This window comes from Schistocerca piceifrons, chromosome 4 (assembly GCF_021461385.2).
Source record: "Schistocerca piceifrons isolate TAMUIC-IGC-003096 chromosome 4, iqSchPice1.1, whole genome shotgun sequence".
In the NCBI taxonomy this organism is placed as follows: Eukaryota; Metazoa; Arthropoda; class Insecta; order Orthoptera; family Acrididae; genus Schistocerca; species Schistocerca piceifrons.
This window is the reverse complement of record NC_060141.1, coordinates 368,888,356-368,904,760: the sequence shown is the minus strand read 5'-3', so window position 1 is coordinate 368,904,760 and position 16,405 is coordinate 368,888,356. Positions and strand designations below refer to the sequence as shown.

General features: G+C 40.7%; 1 protein-coding gene across 1 annotated transcript in view; it reads right to left on the bottom strand.

The window, feature by feature from the left end:
- Window positions 1-16,405, bottom strand: part of LOC124795491 — a 110,824-nt gene that overhangs the window by 16,761 nt on the left and 77,658 nt on the right. The window contains exon 4 of the mRNA XM_047259537.1: window positions 7,505-7,775. Within this exon, the coding sequence (XP_047115493.1) occupies window positions 7,505-7,775 (271 nt within the window). The remainder of the gene's footprint in view (window positions 1-7,504; window positions 7,776-16,405) is intronic.

Below are 16,405 nucleotides of genomic sequence, written 5' to 3'. Positions count from 1 at the left end.
TTTGAAAGTTCTGTAAAAATTTCTTGTGTTATTTCTTTTGAAATCTTCCTCAATTTCTTTTAGTCTGTTATTGTCATATGCTCGTTTTTCCCTTCTGATTTCCTTCGATGCTAGTTTCTGAACTTCGTGAAATTCTTTCCATGTTTCTGAATTTCTGTAGCTACTGAACTTGTCCCATGCTTGCTTTCTTCTCTCAATGGCTTCATCACACTTTGCGTTCCACCACCTATGTTTGCGTTTTCTAGGTGGTTGTCCCCAGCACATAGTCTTCTGAACTGCCTTCGCCAGATCTGTCCATGTGTCTATTGAGTGCCTATTAATTTCTTCAACGATTTTATCCCTGTTTATCTTCAAGTATTCCGGATCAGGTTTGACTATTTTGTTTTGCGCTGTCTGTTTCAGTCTTGGGATTGGCCTAATCTTAACTTGTAGCAAATAATGATCAGACTCGAAGACTCCTTTACGTGTTCTGACATTTAGAATTTCCCGCGAATTTTTCTTGGATATGGCCACATGATCAATCTGAAATTCTCCCCACACTGTGTTGGGTGCTTTCCATGTTGTAAGTTTTCGTCTTGGTTTTTGAAATTGTGTTGACATGATTTTGAGGTTAAAGTTTTGACAATATTTTATGAGGTGTTCCCCATTTCTGTTCGTGCGAATATGTGCTGAGTATGGGCCTGTTATTTCTCTGAATTTTCTCTCCTTACCAAGCTGCGCATTGAAATCACCCATTACAATTTTCACATGTCTTTCTGGTACGTTGTTAGTTACTTCCTCCATGTCTTCCCAGAAGTCTTCAATTTCTTGTGGCTTCTTTCTGTTATGGTCATTTGTAGGTGCATGTGCGTTGATAATTGTGTATGCTTTATTACCTGATTTGAAGGACAGTGTCGAGATACGTTCTGATATTGAATTGAAGTCTATGATGTTATCCATGACTGATTTGTGTACTGCAAACCCTGTACCAAACAATAATGGTGTTCCTCTTCTGACAGCAGGTTTACCTTTGTAAATCCTGTAATGTTCTGTGTCGAAATGGTTTTCATCTACGAAGCGCATCTCTTGGATGGCAAGAATTTTGATGTGAAATTTATTTAGCATGTCTGTCAGTTGTTTTAGTTTTCCAAGTTTGAATAGAGTGTTTGCATTGAGAGTGCCAAGGTAGTGCTTGCGAAGAGGTTTTGAGAAGCTCAGACTCTTCTCCTCATGATGTTCCTGGTCCCCCAGAATCCGATGACCAGGAAAGTCCAGTCCGTTGACTGGGGCCTGGGGTAGCGGATTTCTTTCCATTTGTTCCATCATGATTACTTCAAGTTGAAGTTGGTTGTGGTGACCTTCAACAAGATCACGGTAATTGCAGACTTGATTGTTGAGATCAAGCCATATTTCACTGCCGCACCAACTAGGTAAACAGACGCAGACCACTAGTCGCTGGATACCAGAACAGACACTAATGGATTTCTTGATGTTGTGTGTTTGGTCCGCGAGAGCTATTTTATTTCGCTCAAGTCCGCCGGCAAGCCGGTGAGGACCCCCCTATCCGCCACCTGGGACGCGCCACGTCGGAGTATCACCTCTCCGCCTGCTACGACACCGTAGTAGGTTCGTGGGGTTATTGTATATATTATATGTTACTGGCTTTTCCTGTAGCTTACCCCTACTTTTATCATGATTTCAAACATCATTTTACATTGTCAAACACTTTTTCCAGCTTGACAAATGCTGTGAATGTGTCTTGATTTTTTTCAGTGTTGCTTCATTCTCAACCACAACATCAGAACTGCCTTTATGGTACCTTTACCTCTCCTAAAGCCAAACTGACCGTAATCTAACAGGTCCTCAACTTTCTTTCCCTTTCTGCTGTATGTTATTCTTGTCGGCAACTTGGATGCGTGAGCTGTTAAGCTGGGTGTGCAATAATTCTTGCACTTGCAGCACTTGCAATCTTGAGAATTGTGTGGATGATGTTTTTCCAATTCTGTGATAATTCTCACACTTGCCGCCTCTTGCAATCTTGGGAATTGTGTGGATAATGTTTTTCTGAAAGTCTAATGTTACATCACCAATCTCATTCATTCTGTGCACCAATATGAATAATCTTTTTGTTGCCACATACCTTAGTGATTTTAGAAATTCATCCCTTCTGCCTTATTTGACTTTAAGTCTTCCAAAACTCTTATAAGTTATGATTCTGATATTGGATCCGCTATCTCTTCCATATCAACTCCTGTTTCTTTTTCTGTCATGTCATCAGATAAGTCTTCCCCCTCATAGAGGACCTCATTGTACTCTTTCCATCTATTCGCTCTTTCCTCTGCATTCAATAGTGGAATTCCCATTGCATTCTTAATGTTACTGCTCTTGTTTTTAATTTCACCGAAGCTTGTTTTGACTTTTCTGTATGCCGAGTCAATTCTTCTGACAATCATTTCTTTTTTGATTTCATTACATGTTTCATAGAGTCATTTTGCCTTAGCTTCCCTGCACTTCCTATTTACAGGGTTATTACAAATGATTGAAGCGATTTCACAGCTCTACAATAACTTTATTATTTGAGATATTTTCACAATGCTTTGCACACACATACAAAAACTCAAAGAGTTTTTTTTAGGCATTCACAAATGTTCGATATGTGCCCCTTTAGTGATTCGGCAAACTTCAAGCCGATAATCAAGTTCCTCCCACAAGTGTTTGATTTTGTCATCGGGTGTCAGGGCTAGTAGCAGTTGTAAATGGTAAGGCTTCTGCTTTAGCCTTTTCCGTAAGATTTTCCAAACCGTCGGCTGTGGTACATTTAGCTCCCTGCTTGCTTTATTCGTCGACTTCCGCGGGCTACGCGTGAAACTTGCCCGCACGCGTTCAACCGTTTCTTCGCTCACTGCAGGCCGACCCTCACAGAGGCATCCAGAAGCTTTAAACTGCGCATACCATTGCCGAATGGAGTTATCAGTTGGTGGATCTTTGTTGAACTTCGTCCTGAAGTGTCGTTACACTGTTATGACTGACTGATGTGAGTGCATTTCAAGCACGACATATGCTTTCTCGGCTCCTGTCGCCATTTTGTCTCACTGCGCTCTCGAGCGCTCTGGCGGCAGAAACCTGAAGTGCGGCTTCAGCTGAACAAAACTTTATGAGTTTTTCTACGTATCTGTAGTGTCTCGTGACCATATGTCAATGAATGGAGCTACAGTGAATTTCTGAAATCGCTTCAATCATTTGTAATAGCCCTGTATATTATTCCTAAGTGACCTGTATTTCTGTAGTCCTGAATTTCCCGGAATATTTTTGAACTTCCCTTTTTTGTCAATCAGATGTAGTATTTCTCTTTGTTACCTATGGTTTTTTTGCAGTTACCTTTCTCTCTCTTTCTGTCCAACTTCTGTGATTGCCCTGTTTAGAGGTGTCCATTCCTCTTCAACTGATTGCCTACTGAGCTATTCATTACTGCAGTATCTAAAGCCTCAGAGAACTTCAAGCATATCTCTTCATTTCTTAGTACTTCTGTATCCCACTACTTTGCACACTGATTCTTCCTGAGTAGTCTCTTAAACTTCAGCTTACTCTTCATCATTACCAAATTGTGATCTGAGTCTATACCTGCCCATGGGCACATCTTACAGTCCAATATTTGATTTTGGAATCTCTGCCTATGTACCCTCAGACTCAGAGTTGAAATATTAAAAGTTTTGGCTGGTTTTGTTGTCTAGGGCCTGAGATACGTAGTTGCCGCATTACAAGCCAAATACAGCCGAGTCTACAGTATACGATAAGAATACACACATGAAGCGAATGGTCAAAGGTTTCTATCACTCGGCAACTGCGAATTATGAAAGGAACATATAACTCTATAAATGAAAGACTGCAATTAAATAAAATATGCAGGTACTATCTTAATGTCTTTAAATGATGAGTACGATAGTAGAAGTACTTTTAAGAATGCGGTATATTTTTGCAAAACACTTATTGGTGTCGATGGTCCAGCAATTAAATAAAATATAAGTTGAATACCATGGAAACAATAGATTCCTACTGCACATAATTAGTTACGAACAACATCAAAGCTTGCAAGATATTCACTTTTAAACGCACACTACATCTTCACTGTAGAAGCCACGGAAATCTCACAAGTGCACAAGTGCATAATATTTCTATCTGCCGCGACCACGTGTAAGCCACTCCACACTCTCCAAGTCCCTCTCGCGACTGTGTGTCTGTCGCGCCATCGCATCCAGCACCTCCCGTGTCCTGTCCGTACTGTCCAGAACTGCCGCACTCCCGAACTACCTCGTGTCCTCTCCGGAAACCGTGTTCCTCCACAACCTCCATACGCCTCTCTTAGTAATGAGCGCTGTGATTGGCTAGAGTGCTCCCTCCATGTCTCCAAGCCAACGTATCCACACAAACATAATGAGACATATTCTAAATACTGGATTTACATTTAAATAACTTGAAATTAAATAAATATTCCTACAGCTGGACCACTAACATGCTCTAAAGCACATTATTAAATACATAAACAAATTAAATAAACATATATCTAAGGAATAGCAACAAAAGGTAGGCCAGTAGCCTAATGTCTCTGTGCTTTCTAAAACACGGTAAATATTTAACCAATTTCTTCATGAATAGTATATATCAGATATAAGCAAAGACATAGATGAATAAATATATTTATAAACATGCTGCTACTGTTTTTTCATGTAACTGTGGAGTACTTATGGCCTGACATGATCGATAGTAATCGGCCACTTTGACCTCCAATAACTCATGTACTATTTAAGTTACATCCCTGTAATTCATACCAATTTAGGTTTACACTAACAGCTTTCTAAAGACACGGCTATTGACAAAATGGGATGAAGTGCTTTTATTTTGGAAATTCGTTGCTTGGTGTTACTTGTATAATTTACCGTCAGATACTAAACTTTAAGCTAATAAAGATATTGAAAATCTGATTACACCATCAGAATCGTCGTGCAAATAATAGTAACGTACATGTTTCTTTTTGAGATATCACGATTCATCTGGCTACTATTAATTTCTATACGAACTATGAAATGTCTGCCATTAAGTTTTCACAAAGTCCGCCATCTTTGGCACTCCCAGCGTGTCTCCTTTATCAACACAGTGTCACCATGGAATTCCCAGCCACATGGCTGCACCGGCATTTGTGCGGCATCACGCGGTTGCTAAGCTAACGTTCAGCACCATGTGGTCGCTGCTGAGCCGCAGCTTTGACGAGTGTCCTGTGCGGCCACCCCAACTCTGAACATATAATATTTCCAGGGCGCCACAACTTGCCCATTACCTCACACCATGATGTAATCTAACTGAAATCTTCCTGTATCTCCCTGTCTTTTCCAAGTATATCTCCTCCTCTTGTGATTCTTGAACAGAGTTTTGCTGTTATCATATGAAATTTATGACTGTCTCCTCTGTCATTCCTACTACCAAGCCCTTTTTTCCCACAATCCTTTCTTCTACTCCTTCCACTACAAATACATTTCAGGCCCCCATGACTATTAGATTTTCATCTCCATTTACACACTTAATTACCCATTTAGTATCCTTTGTCTATCTCTTCACCTTCTGCATGCAACGTCAGCATGTTTTTTTTTCTGAGCTATTGTTGACCATGCTGGTTTGTTGTTACTTCTGATGAAAACAACTCTATCACTGAACTGTTCACAGTAACTCACTTCCTGTCCTACCTTCCTATTCATAACGAATCCTAGTGCCGCTATACCATTTTCTGCTGCTGTGATACTATACCCTATACTTACCTGACCGGAAATGTTCAACTTCAATCCATTTCACTTCATTGATGTTCACTATACCTAGATTGAGCCTTAGCATTTCCATTTTCAAATTTATTAGTTTCCCTACTATGTTCACACTTCTGGCATTCCTTGCCTTGAATCATAGAATGTTATTGTTTCATTGGTTATTCAATCTTTTCCACATGGTCACCTCCGCCTTGGCAGTCCCCTCCAGGAGATCCAAATGGGGAACTACTCTGTAATTTTTTGCCGATTGTGAGGAATCATCATGACACTTTTTCAGTTACAAACCACATGTACTGTGGATAAATGTTGTGTGTCTTTAATGCAGTGCCTTCCATTGCCTTCTGCATTCTCATGCTGTTGATCAGTGCTGATTCTCCTGCCACTTAGGTGCAGTTTCCCACCCTAGGAACAAAAGAGTGCCCTGAACCTCTTTCTACTGCTCTGCCCTCTTTGAGAAGGCCATTGGTGGAATAAGGGTGCCTTCTTACGCTGGAAGTCTTTAGCAGCCATTGCTCATGATTTTTATTTAAAGTTTAAGCTGTGGCAGTGTTAGAACGTGGGATCAAAGATATTTTGATTACTAATCAAAGAAATTAGCCTTAAACCATGGGTTAAATACAGCAAAGCTAAACTTCTACAGGACGTGCACACAAAGACATTCTAGAATGCAGCACAGCTCTTTTAGTGTGATGTGTGTGGCTGTCGATATAGGTCGTGGAACATTACAAAGAGCATGAAATGCTGCCAACAAGTATGTGTGATGGCTACATGTTTTGGATACTAGTGCAGTGTGATTAAGCTTATCTAGGAGGTACATTCAACATCCAATGATTTTTCAAAATTTTAGATCTTTTGTACTATAAAAGCTGTCCAGCTGTGCAAAATAAACATGTGCTTCCATAAAAATCAATCCCACCATTTGATGTGAATCATTATCTGTCCAGCTATTTCTTCAAGGTTAAGGAACAAAAAGTGATGGCTGGGAACATAACAAGACCAAATACCTTTGCAAAAAGTGGATGTTTTCCTGAAGTGCTTATGTCAGTATGTCCAGTAATGAATATACATCTCTCTGGTAGTGGGTTTGCTCTCATGAATATAATCTGTTAGTAGTACATGATGAAAATCTTGGAAACCCTAGCCATTACTTTTATCGTAAGTGAATTACTTTTTTCTTCCTTCTTGAACTTTTGCCTTTTGCTGTTGGTTGTTTTGAATGTAGTGATGACATGGTGACACCATTTTTCACCTAAAATTGTGGGTTTGTCCCAGACACTAAATGGATTTGTGTTCAAACAAAATTTTGTGTTATTGTGGTGGAGATGGCTAATCACGATATTTTCAAAGTGAGCAAATTTGTATCCTTTTGATCAGTGATAATGAGTATGACACTTTGAATTTTAGTCATAGTCCACCCTCTGTTATGAGATTTTGGATTGTCATAGCATGTAATTCAATTTATTCATTTTTTATTAAAGTTTTAATATTGAAGTGTTAACGCGTTTCCCACATACAGACAGCTAAAAACGTTCATCTCTGTAACTTCAGAGTGTGCCATCTTAATTTTTAAAGATAAGTCTATTTTGGATACATTCATGCACCTTCTATGAGGCCAAGAACTGTTAAAACTTCTCTTGTAACTGTTATAATATCTTATAGTGAGAATTTACTACTAACGTACTGTAAATTACTGTAGAACGTATGTTGCCACTCACTGGCAGAGGAGGCTTTCTCAGTGGCTTTTGTGGAGGGCCTGGAGGAGGTTGGCAGTATAACTGGTGGCTGCCAGAAGTAACCTGGTGGCTTGAGGGGCAGTCCCCAGGTCGCACGCAACCGCTCTGCCTCCTGTGCTACTGCTTCTGCTACCATTGCCCATGTTGCATGTACTGCTGCCCCCAGCACGCTGCGGCCCATAGCTGCCTCTGTCCTTTGCGGAACTGGCTCTCGCAGCTTCTCACAGCACTGGTACACTACTGACAGAGCCTCCTGCAACATAAAAACTCATTTTGATAACAGAAATCGACATGACCTCTCGGCAGAAGTCAGGACTCTCCAGACAAACAATGCACGGTGTGATTCAGTTATATTGAATATAATGCTTCTTTTATCAATCAAACATCAATTGTAACCACTCAGTGTGACTCATTGATTGATTGATTGCTTCAAACTGAAAGTTATTTGTTCCTTATAGCCTAAATGTTCACATAGTAATTGTAGGTTCTATTGAAACATAACAGACATCTTCAGCAACAACAAAAAAAATTGCTCAACATCATCATCTTTTTTATACAAATCAGTTTACTTACATATATTTGCTGTACTCTTATCAGTTGCTATTTTTTGATTCCAGTTTTTGTTTTTGTGTACTTTTTAGATATAATTCCCAACATTTCTAACACTTGTTGAAAGTCAGTATCATCACTTATTTACAATTAAATAATTGGTAGTCATGAACTGTGTTCCGTATCTCCACTGGAGACTTCACCATGTTTAGTTTACACATGGAAAGGTATTTGATGCCATTATAGTGGTGCTGTCAGTATTGCTTCTGGGGACACCCATATTGTTAAATGGGACTGCTCTGCACTTGCTTAACAGGAGACTTTTAACATGAGAGGCATGGAATTACTATGCTGTATTGTTTGTGTAGTTCATGAGGGCAGCCTGTTACATCATTCAAAGTATCCTCAGATTCTCTGCACCAGGATTTGCATTGAAATACAGCAACACACTGTGAACAACTAGCATTGCTGCAGAACCAAAGATGACCAACATCAGAAATTATCCGCAGTGAATATAAATTACCAGTGGGTGAGCAAGCACCGTTAACTCTGTCCCTATGTCATTTGAGTAGGAATTTAAGCAAAAACCACTGTCTCTATTTATACTGTCACTTGCAAATTTAACGTCAACTACTTCCATAATAACACTACTCTAATAGCTGGAAGTGCATACCAGTATTTGATAGATGACCTTACCAAGGCAGTATTATGCAACAGCAAATTTTCCCAGCTGTACTAAGCATGTGTGATGCTTATGTTCAATACACTGGTCTTCCACAGTCCTGATAGTATGAGCACTGTGTGGCATGACAAAACTGCAAGAGATACAGTAGACATTGACCTTACACAAACCAAGATCATCCTTAACAGAATATAAAAGGACTCTAATCTCAGATAGTGGTTGAAAAACATACTTCACACTGTTTTTCTGTAGAATACAACCAATTGTGTTGGAAATACTATCTGTGTAAGGTAAAAGAGCTGCAGACTTATTGGTTGATAGTGCTACACATATATGATCTATCTTTCACTATAAGTGTTCTGGTAAAACGTGACTTCAAGGAGGGCTCAATCAGCTGACAAACTTCCAGGGTCAAAGACAATTTGACCTCCATGAACGAAGGTATGGAGTAATCCTTCACACTGAGCCAGATGGTGACAGTTATTACAGTAAACCTGATGGTGACAACTGTTAGCCTGAAAATACAGATCGGTGTGAGATGGCTTCCTAGAAACAGCGTGTCCCAAAGTACCATTAATCTTCCAACTGACCAACACATCAATGAAGGGAAGACAACCATCCTTTTCCACCTCCATAGTGAAGTGAATATTGGAGTGTACTGAATTCAGATATTCTAAAAGCTGTTTAAATTCTCACTTACATGAGACCAAACAACAAAAATATTACCTTCGTATCTAAAAAACATGCAACTTCAATGGTGCTGATTCGAGAGCAAGTTCCTTGAAACCTTCCATAAACAGACTGTCAATAACAGATGTCAAATGGCTCCCCATCACGACTCCATCTCTCTATTCACAGAAATGCTCAGTGAATAAAGAGTAAGTAGAAGTCAATACATATCAACATCAAACCCAACTTCAATGATCCATAATGAATCAGAAAGAGGGACACGAGTAAACAGAGAGATCACATCAGAACTTAATAATATATTAGAGTCATTCAAATTCAATTTCTCTATTCACTCTAAGAAATGTGCCGAATCCTTAATGAGTTGTACACCTGAACTAGTGGTTTCTACAGAGTAGCAAGGTGTATTGCTACAGGGCATGTCAGAGGATAAGACAACAAGATTAAAGGCACTTGATAGGCTCTTGTGACAAGGGACTCTGTTTTAGTGGAAGGTTTAAACCTTGCATTGACACCCCAGCATTTACAAATTGTTGATTTTATGTGTTCTGTGAAATAGGCTGTTTTTAATATGCCTTCTGATACTGCCAAGGATTCCAGTTGCTTTTAGTCTGCTGCAATGAATACATTTTTCAGCCATGGAAAATAAAAGAAGCAGAGGGACAGCAGTTAAGTGCATCCAAGACACTGGGCCATTGCTGACTCTCACAAGGTGACACTATGACCTTTGGCAAATTAGTGGAGTGTCACGATTGTGTTGATATCAGCTTGAATTTGGATTCTGAATCTGTGGTGGCAGTGTTCAGGAAGGTAAAATTTGTTGTGAAATACAGGGTGATTCAAAAAGAATACCACAACTTTAGGAATTTAAAACTCTGCAACGACAAAAGGCAGAGCTAAGCACTATCTGTCGGCGAATTAAGGGAGCTATAAAGTTTCATTTAGTTGTACATTTGTTCGCTTGAGGCGCTGTTGACTAGGCGTCAGCGTCAGTTGATGCTAAGATGGCGACCGCTCAACAGAAAGCTTTTTGTGTTATTGAGTACGGCAGAAGTGAATCGACGACAGTTGTTCAGCGTGCATTTCGAACGAAGTATGGTATTAAACCTCCTGATAGGTGGTGTATTAAACGTTGGTATAAACAGTTTACAGAGAATGGGTGTTTGTGCAAAGGGAAAAGTTCTGGACGGCCGAGAACGAGTGATGAAAATGTAGCACGCATCCAGCAAGCATTTGTTCGCAGCCCAGGAAAATCGACTCGCAGAGCTAGCAGAGAGCTGCAAATTCCACAGTCAACTGTATGGAGAGTCCTACGAAAAAGGTTAGTTATGAAACCTTATCGCCTGAAATTGGTTCAAGTACGTCAACTACCCGAGGCGATGGATCGGCCGCCAGGCAGCCCGTGACAGAGCACTTCATCACTGGCCTCCAAGAAGCCCTGATCTTACCCCCTGCGATTTTTTCTTATGGGGGTATGTTAAGGATATGGTGTTTCGGCCACCTCTCCCAGCCACCATTGATGATTTGAAACGAGAAATAACAGCAGCTATCCAAACTGTTATGCCTGATATGCTACAGAGAGTGTGGAACGAGTTGGAGTATCGGGTTGATATTGCTCGAGTGTCTGGAGGGGTCCGTATTGAACATCTCTGAACTTGTTTTTGAGTGGAAAAAAACCTTTTTAAATACTCTTTGTAATGATGTATAACAGAAGGTTATATTATGTTTCTTTCATTAAATACACATTTTTAAAGTTGTGGTATTCTTTTTGAATCACCCTGTATAATCCACAGTGGGAAAAAGAGACAATGTTTAGTGGTTGGCCCAGCAGCAGCACAAAATGTCCTATGCTATGCACGAGGTTATGATCTAACAGAGAGCAATTCTGCAGGTAAACCTGGACTTTGTTCTAACAGAGTAGCAATTCTTCAGGTAAACCTGGACTTCTCAGACAATATTAATAGTAAAAAGGTTTTTTGCAATCTGAAAGAAGCTGCATAAATATTGAGGCAGATCTTGATAACTTTTCAACATGATGCAGAGATTGGCAACTTGCTCTAAATGTCCAGAAATATAAAATTTTGCACTTCACAAAATGGGGAAAAAAACCTAGTATCCTATGACTATAATATCACTGAGTCACTGTTGGAATTGGCCTCATACAAATACCTGGGTGTGACTTTTATAGAAATATGGAATGGAATGAATGCTTAGGTTCAGTCGTGGATGGCGCAGATGGTAGACTTTGGTTTATTGGTAGAATACTGGGGAAGTGCAACCAATCTACAAAGGAAATTGCTTACAGTTCACTTGTGCAACTGGTTCTAGAACATTGCTTAAGTGTGCGGGACCCACACCAGAATTTACTCAACATAAATTGTCATTGTTTACAAACTGTTGTTTAACTACTGCTTATGTCTAGTATATAGCTCAGCCAGCCGAGACAAAAAATGTCATTGTTGTAGTTTGCCGACCCCCTCCTTGCCCTCCTGCTCACCAAATGCCCCCCTCCCCTCCCTCTCCCCAGAATTTATCAGGAGCTCCTTGACACCATCTTCCTCCACACTCCTGAAATGCTCAGGGAATTTTTTGTCCATCTAAAAATTGCATCTTGTAAAAGTGATACAGGAAATAAAAGTGATACAGCAAAGTATGATAGTAGAAAGGAGCACATAATTAAGTGTGCTCAGCAAAGACAGCCTAAACTCACTGATATACCATCAATTAAAGACAACTCTAGATTACAAGACGCAGGTAAGGCCAGTGAAATTCACCTTACCAGTTTCCTTGCAGGCCAGGATTTGCCACTCTGAGTGATTGAAGGTATACTCAGACACATATAGACCTGATCCATAGATAGAAAAGTGTTCACTGCAGCAGAACAAAAGTAATTGGAATCATTAATTCAAATTCATATCAATGCAAGCACAACACTCCACTATTTGGCCAAAGGTTACTGTTTGTCACCTGGTGGTAGTCAGCAACTGCCCAATGTCATGCAAGCATTTTATTGTTGCCTCTCTGCTTCTTTAGTTTTCATGGGCTGAAAACCATATTCATTGCAGCAGAATGAAAGTAGCTGGAATCGTAAATGATTTTACAGCCAAGGCAGGTTAGGTGAAGTTAATTCTGCTGCAATAATATTTGTTACAAACAAAATATGATAGGTTTTGCTATGAGAAGGTCCCATCATTTCTTTTCCATTTTATTTAAGCAAAATATTTCAAAGCTCTTTATGATGAAATGCATTTTTCATTCATATGTACTATGTGCTTCTTGAACAAGCTTAATCATGCCTAGAGGTATAGAAGACCTAGCAGAGAACATATTTAATTATTTTCAGTAAGGATGCAAATTTCTTGACAAACTGAAATATCTTTCCAAATTTTAAACTTCTCAAATTACATGCTGATTTCTTTTACATATGGTTGTATTCAGGTTTCTTGAACATAATCATGCTCTGAAGCCATTTTATTGCCGCTGTGACTAATGATTGACTTTTAGGAAGTAACTTCTACAGAACTTAAATATTAATCCTATAAAGGCTCTTTCTTAATTGTATGGATTTTAATTAGTCTATTTTCAACACGCTTAACCTTAAGATGCAATCAGTCTCCTAAAATCCATGCCATACATCGTGTTGTTGAGGCAACATTGAAAAAACTATTAGAATGTTACCAAAGGGAAAATTATTTAGAATCAACCCTATAAAATGTTGTATGTAGAAACATCTCTCATTTTATATCAAACAATGGAAACTCTAGATTGGAATATCAACAGTGTGAGGAAAACGCTGTCAGAAAGTGAGATTTTGGCCAGCAAGGCCTTTGTCAAAAATAGGCAACATTCCAGCACACACACACACACACACACACACACACACACACACACACACACACACAAATCAGGGTGCTGAGGAGGGGAAGGGATAGCAGGGTAAGGGGGAGGGGCGGTAAAGTGGTGTTTCCGAGAGCGAACAGGGATGAGTTGGAGAAAGGGTAGGGCAGCTATGTACAGTCAGAAGGTTATGGGAATGTAGGAAATATTGCTGGGAGAGTTCCCACCTGCACAGTTCAGAAAAGATGATGTTGGTGGGAAGGATCCAAAAGGCACAGGCTGTGAAGCAGTCACTGAAATGAAGAAAGTCATGTCGGGTGACGTGCTCAGCAACAGGGTGGTCCAACTGTTTCTTGGTCACAGTTTGTCAGTGGCCATTCATGCAGACAGACAGCTTGTTGGTTGTCATGTCCACATAGAATGCAGCACAATGGATGCAGGTTAGCTATTAGACCTCGTGGCTGATTTCTCAGGTAGCCCTGCCTTTCATGGGATAGGTGATGCTTGTGATGACTAGAGTAGGTGAAAAGGATCATGGGTAGGATGTCCCTCATTTCAGAGCATGTTAACAGGTAATCAAAGACCTGATGAAGGATGTGTTTCAGTTGCGCCAGTCAGAGATGGTACTGAGTGACGAGGGGTTCACTCCTTTGCAGCTGGTTCTTCTTGGGAGTGGTGGGAGGATTAGGGGTGTCTGGGTAAATGGCAAGGGAGATTTGTTTCTGAACTAGGTTTGGGGGTTAGTGCCTGTCTGAAGGCCTCAGTGAGACCCTCAGCATACTGATCAAGGGAGTTCTTGTCACAGCAGATACTCCATCTGCAGGGGGCCAGGCTGTATAGGAGGAATTTTTTGGTGTGGAAGGGACAACAGATGTTGAAATGCACGTACTGTTTGTGGTTGGTGGGTTTAATGTTGACAGGAATGTGAATGGAGCCATCAGAGAGGAGGAGGTCAATGTCTAGGAAGGTAGCATGCTCGGTTGAGGAGGACCAGGTGAAGTGGATGGGACAGAAGGTATTAAGGTTGTGAAGATATGAAAACAGGGTGTTCTGGCATTGAGTCCAGATCACAAAGGTATCAATGAACCTGAACCAGACCATGGATTTGGCACTTTGGGAGACTAGGAAGGTCCCCTCTAGATGATCCATAACAGTTTCACATGCAGTTGCCCATGGCAGCGATTTGTTTGTATAACTTTCCTGAAAAGGAGAAGTAGTTGTGAGCTATGATAACGCTAGTAAGGTGTATGAGGAATGAGTGGAATCTAAAGGATGTTGGGAAAGGTAGTGTTCAGTAGCAATAAGACCAAGAGCATGAGGAATGTTGTTGTATAGGGAAGTGTCATCAACAGTAACGAATAGGGATCCAGGAAGTAAAGAGATGTGGATGGTGGGGACTGAAGTGGTTGGTATCTTTGGCATGCAGGCTAGATTATGGACAGTTTGTTGGAAGTGTTGGTCAGTGAAGGCCAAAATCATTGCAGTGGGAGCACAATAACCAGCTACACTGGGGCATCCTGTGTTGTTGGGATTGTGGATTTTGTGTGTGTGTGTGTGTGTGTGTGTGTGTGTGTGTGTGTGTGTGTGTGTGTGGTGTCATAGGAGTGAGGAGGGAAATGGATTCAGGGGACAGGTTCTAAGTGGGGCCTAAGACTTGAAGCAGGAATTGCAGGTTATGCTGGATGGAATCACTCGGGCAGAGTTTATAGATGATTAAGTCAGGATTTGTTGTAAGTTTGAGTATGGCTGTCATTTCTTCTTCTGAAATGTTAGGGTTCTGAGGAAGGGACATGAGGAAGGTTGGTTAGGCCAAGTTGGAGGTTTGGAATCCATGGAAGGTGAACAGGTCAAGATTAGGTAGGAAAGGGGGAGGATCACTGGCAGATGGTGGAACTGGGAGAGGCAGGGTACAATGTTAGGATTAGGTTCACTTTGGTTGGAGGGATTGGGAACAAAGAGGTGTTTCCATTGCAGGGATTGGGAGAAGGAGAGTAGGTCTCTGACAAGTCCAACATGGTTAAATTTGGGTGTAGGGCTACAGGTGTGGCCTTGGATAGGACTGATACATCTGTGAGGCTGATGGTTTTGGTGGGAAGGTTAATAACAGTGTTAAGGAATGTTTTGGCTCTGGATTTGGTGGAATGCTGGTAGGGAGTTTTGGGGATGTGGCAGGCTGAAAATCTCAGCTAGGCAGAAAAGGTCAGTGAGACAGGGACTGGGTGCTATGAGGGGTTGACAAGGAGGAGCACTGTGATTAGGATACGGGTTGGATAGTGTTGCCCCCAGGTGGCAGTAGGGTATCAGCCAGTTGGATAACTTATGAATGTGGTTTCTGGAGCAAGGTATTCAATTTCAGAGATGTGATGTACATAGCAAGAATTGCTTAGCAGCAGCATCATCCAAAGAAAGTAGAGGTGGTTCTGGAATGTCTGTGCCATGGAGGTGTGTTTTGGCTGTACCAGGTTTGTGAGGTCCAGTGACTGGTGGAATCCAAAAAGCTGAAGATCATTGTAAAAGGAGATGTGGGATCAAGAGAAAGAAATTTTTATGACTAGGCTTTTGGTGGGGCAGCATTTAAGAAAGAGGATGTGAGCTTGGTTTTTGCTAGGGAAAGGAATACTTTTCTGAACTGGTACAGAAAGATGGAGCAGGGGTCCAGTGTGGCAGGGAGAGGGTAGGGGGAACAGGATGACACAGGAGTGGGCAAATGAAGGTGTTAGACAGTTGTGAGGGGAGCTGGACAGCAGAAAAGTGGTGTAAAAAATACTTAAAAGGCACACAGTAAAACGCACAGATACGCAAAAATACACACAAGTATGTAAAAATATGTAGCAATGCTCGAAACTATGTATAAGTATGCACAGAAACTACATATAAATACACACAAATGCAAAAAAGGCATGAAACTATATAAAATTATGAACAAATACGTTAAAAAGGGAAGGGAGGGAGAAGGGGGAAGATCGAGGATCACAAGTTTGTGTGGTATGGGTAGATGTGGAAAATAAAATGCTAAAATGTGCAAAGATGAGGGATGAAGTGGGACCAACAGGAGTAAATATAATTATTGGTGGGAATAATCAGGGACATCAGGTGCTACATCAACAATCTGCATGGTCAGATGAGAT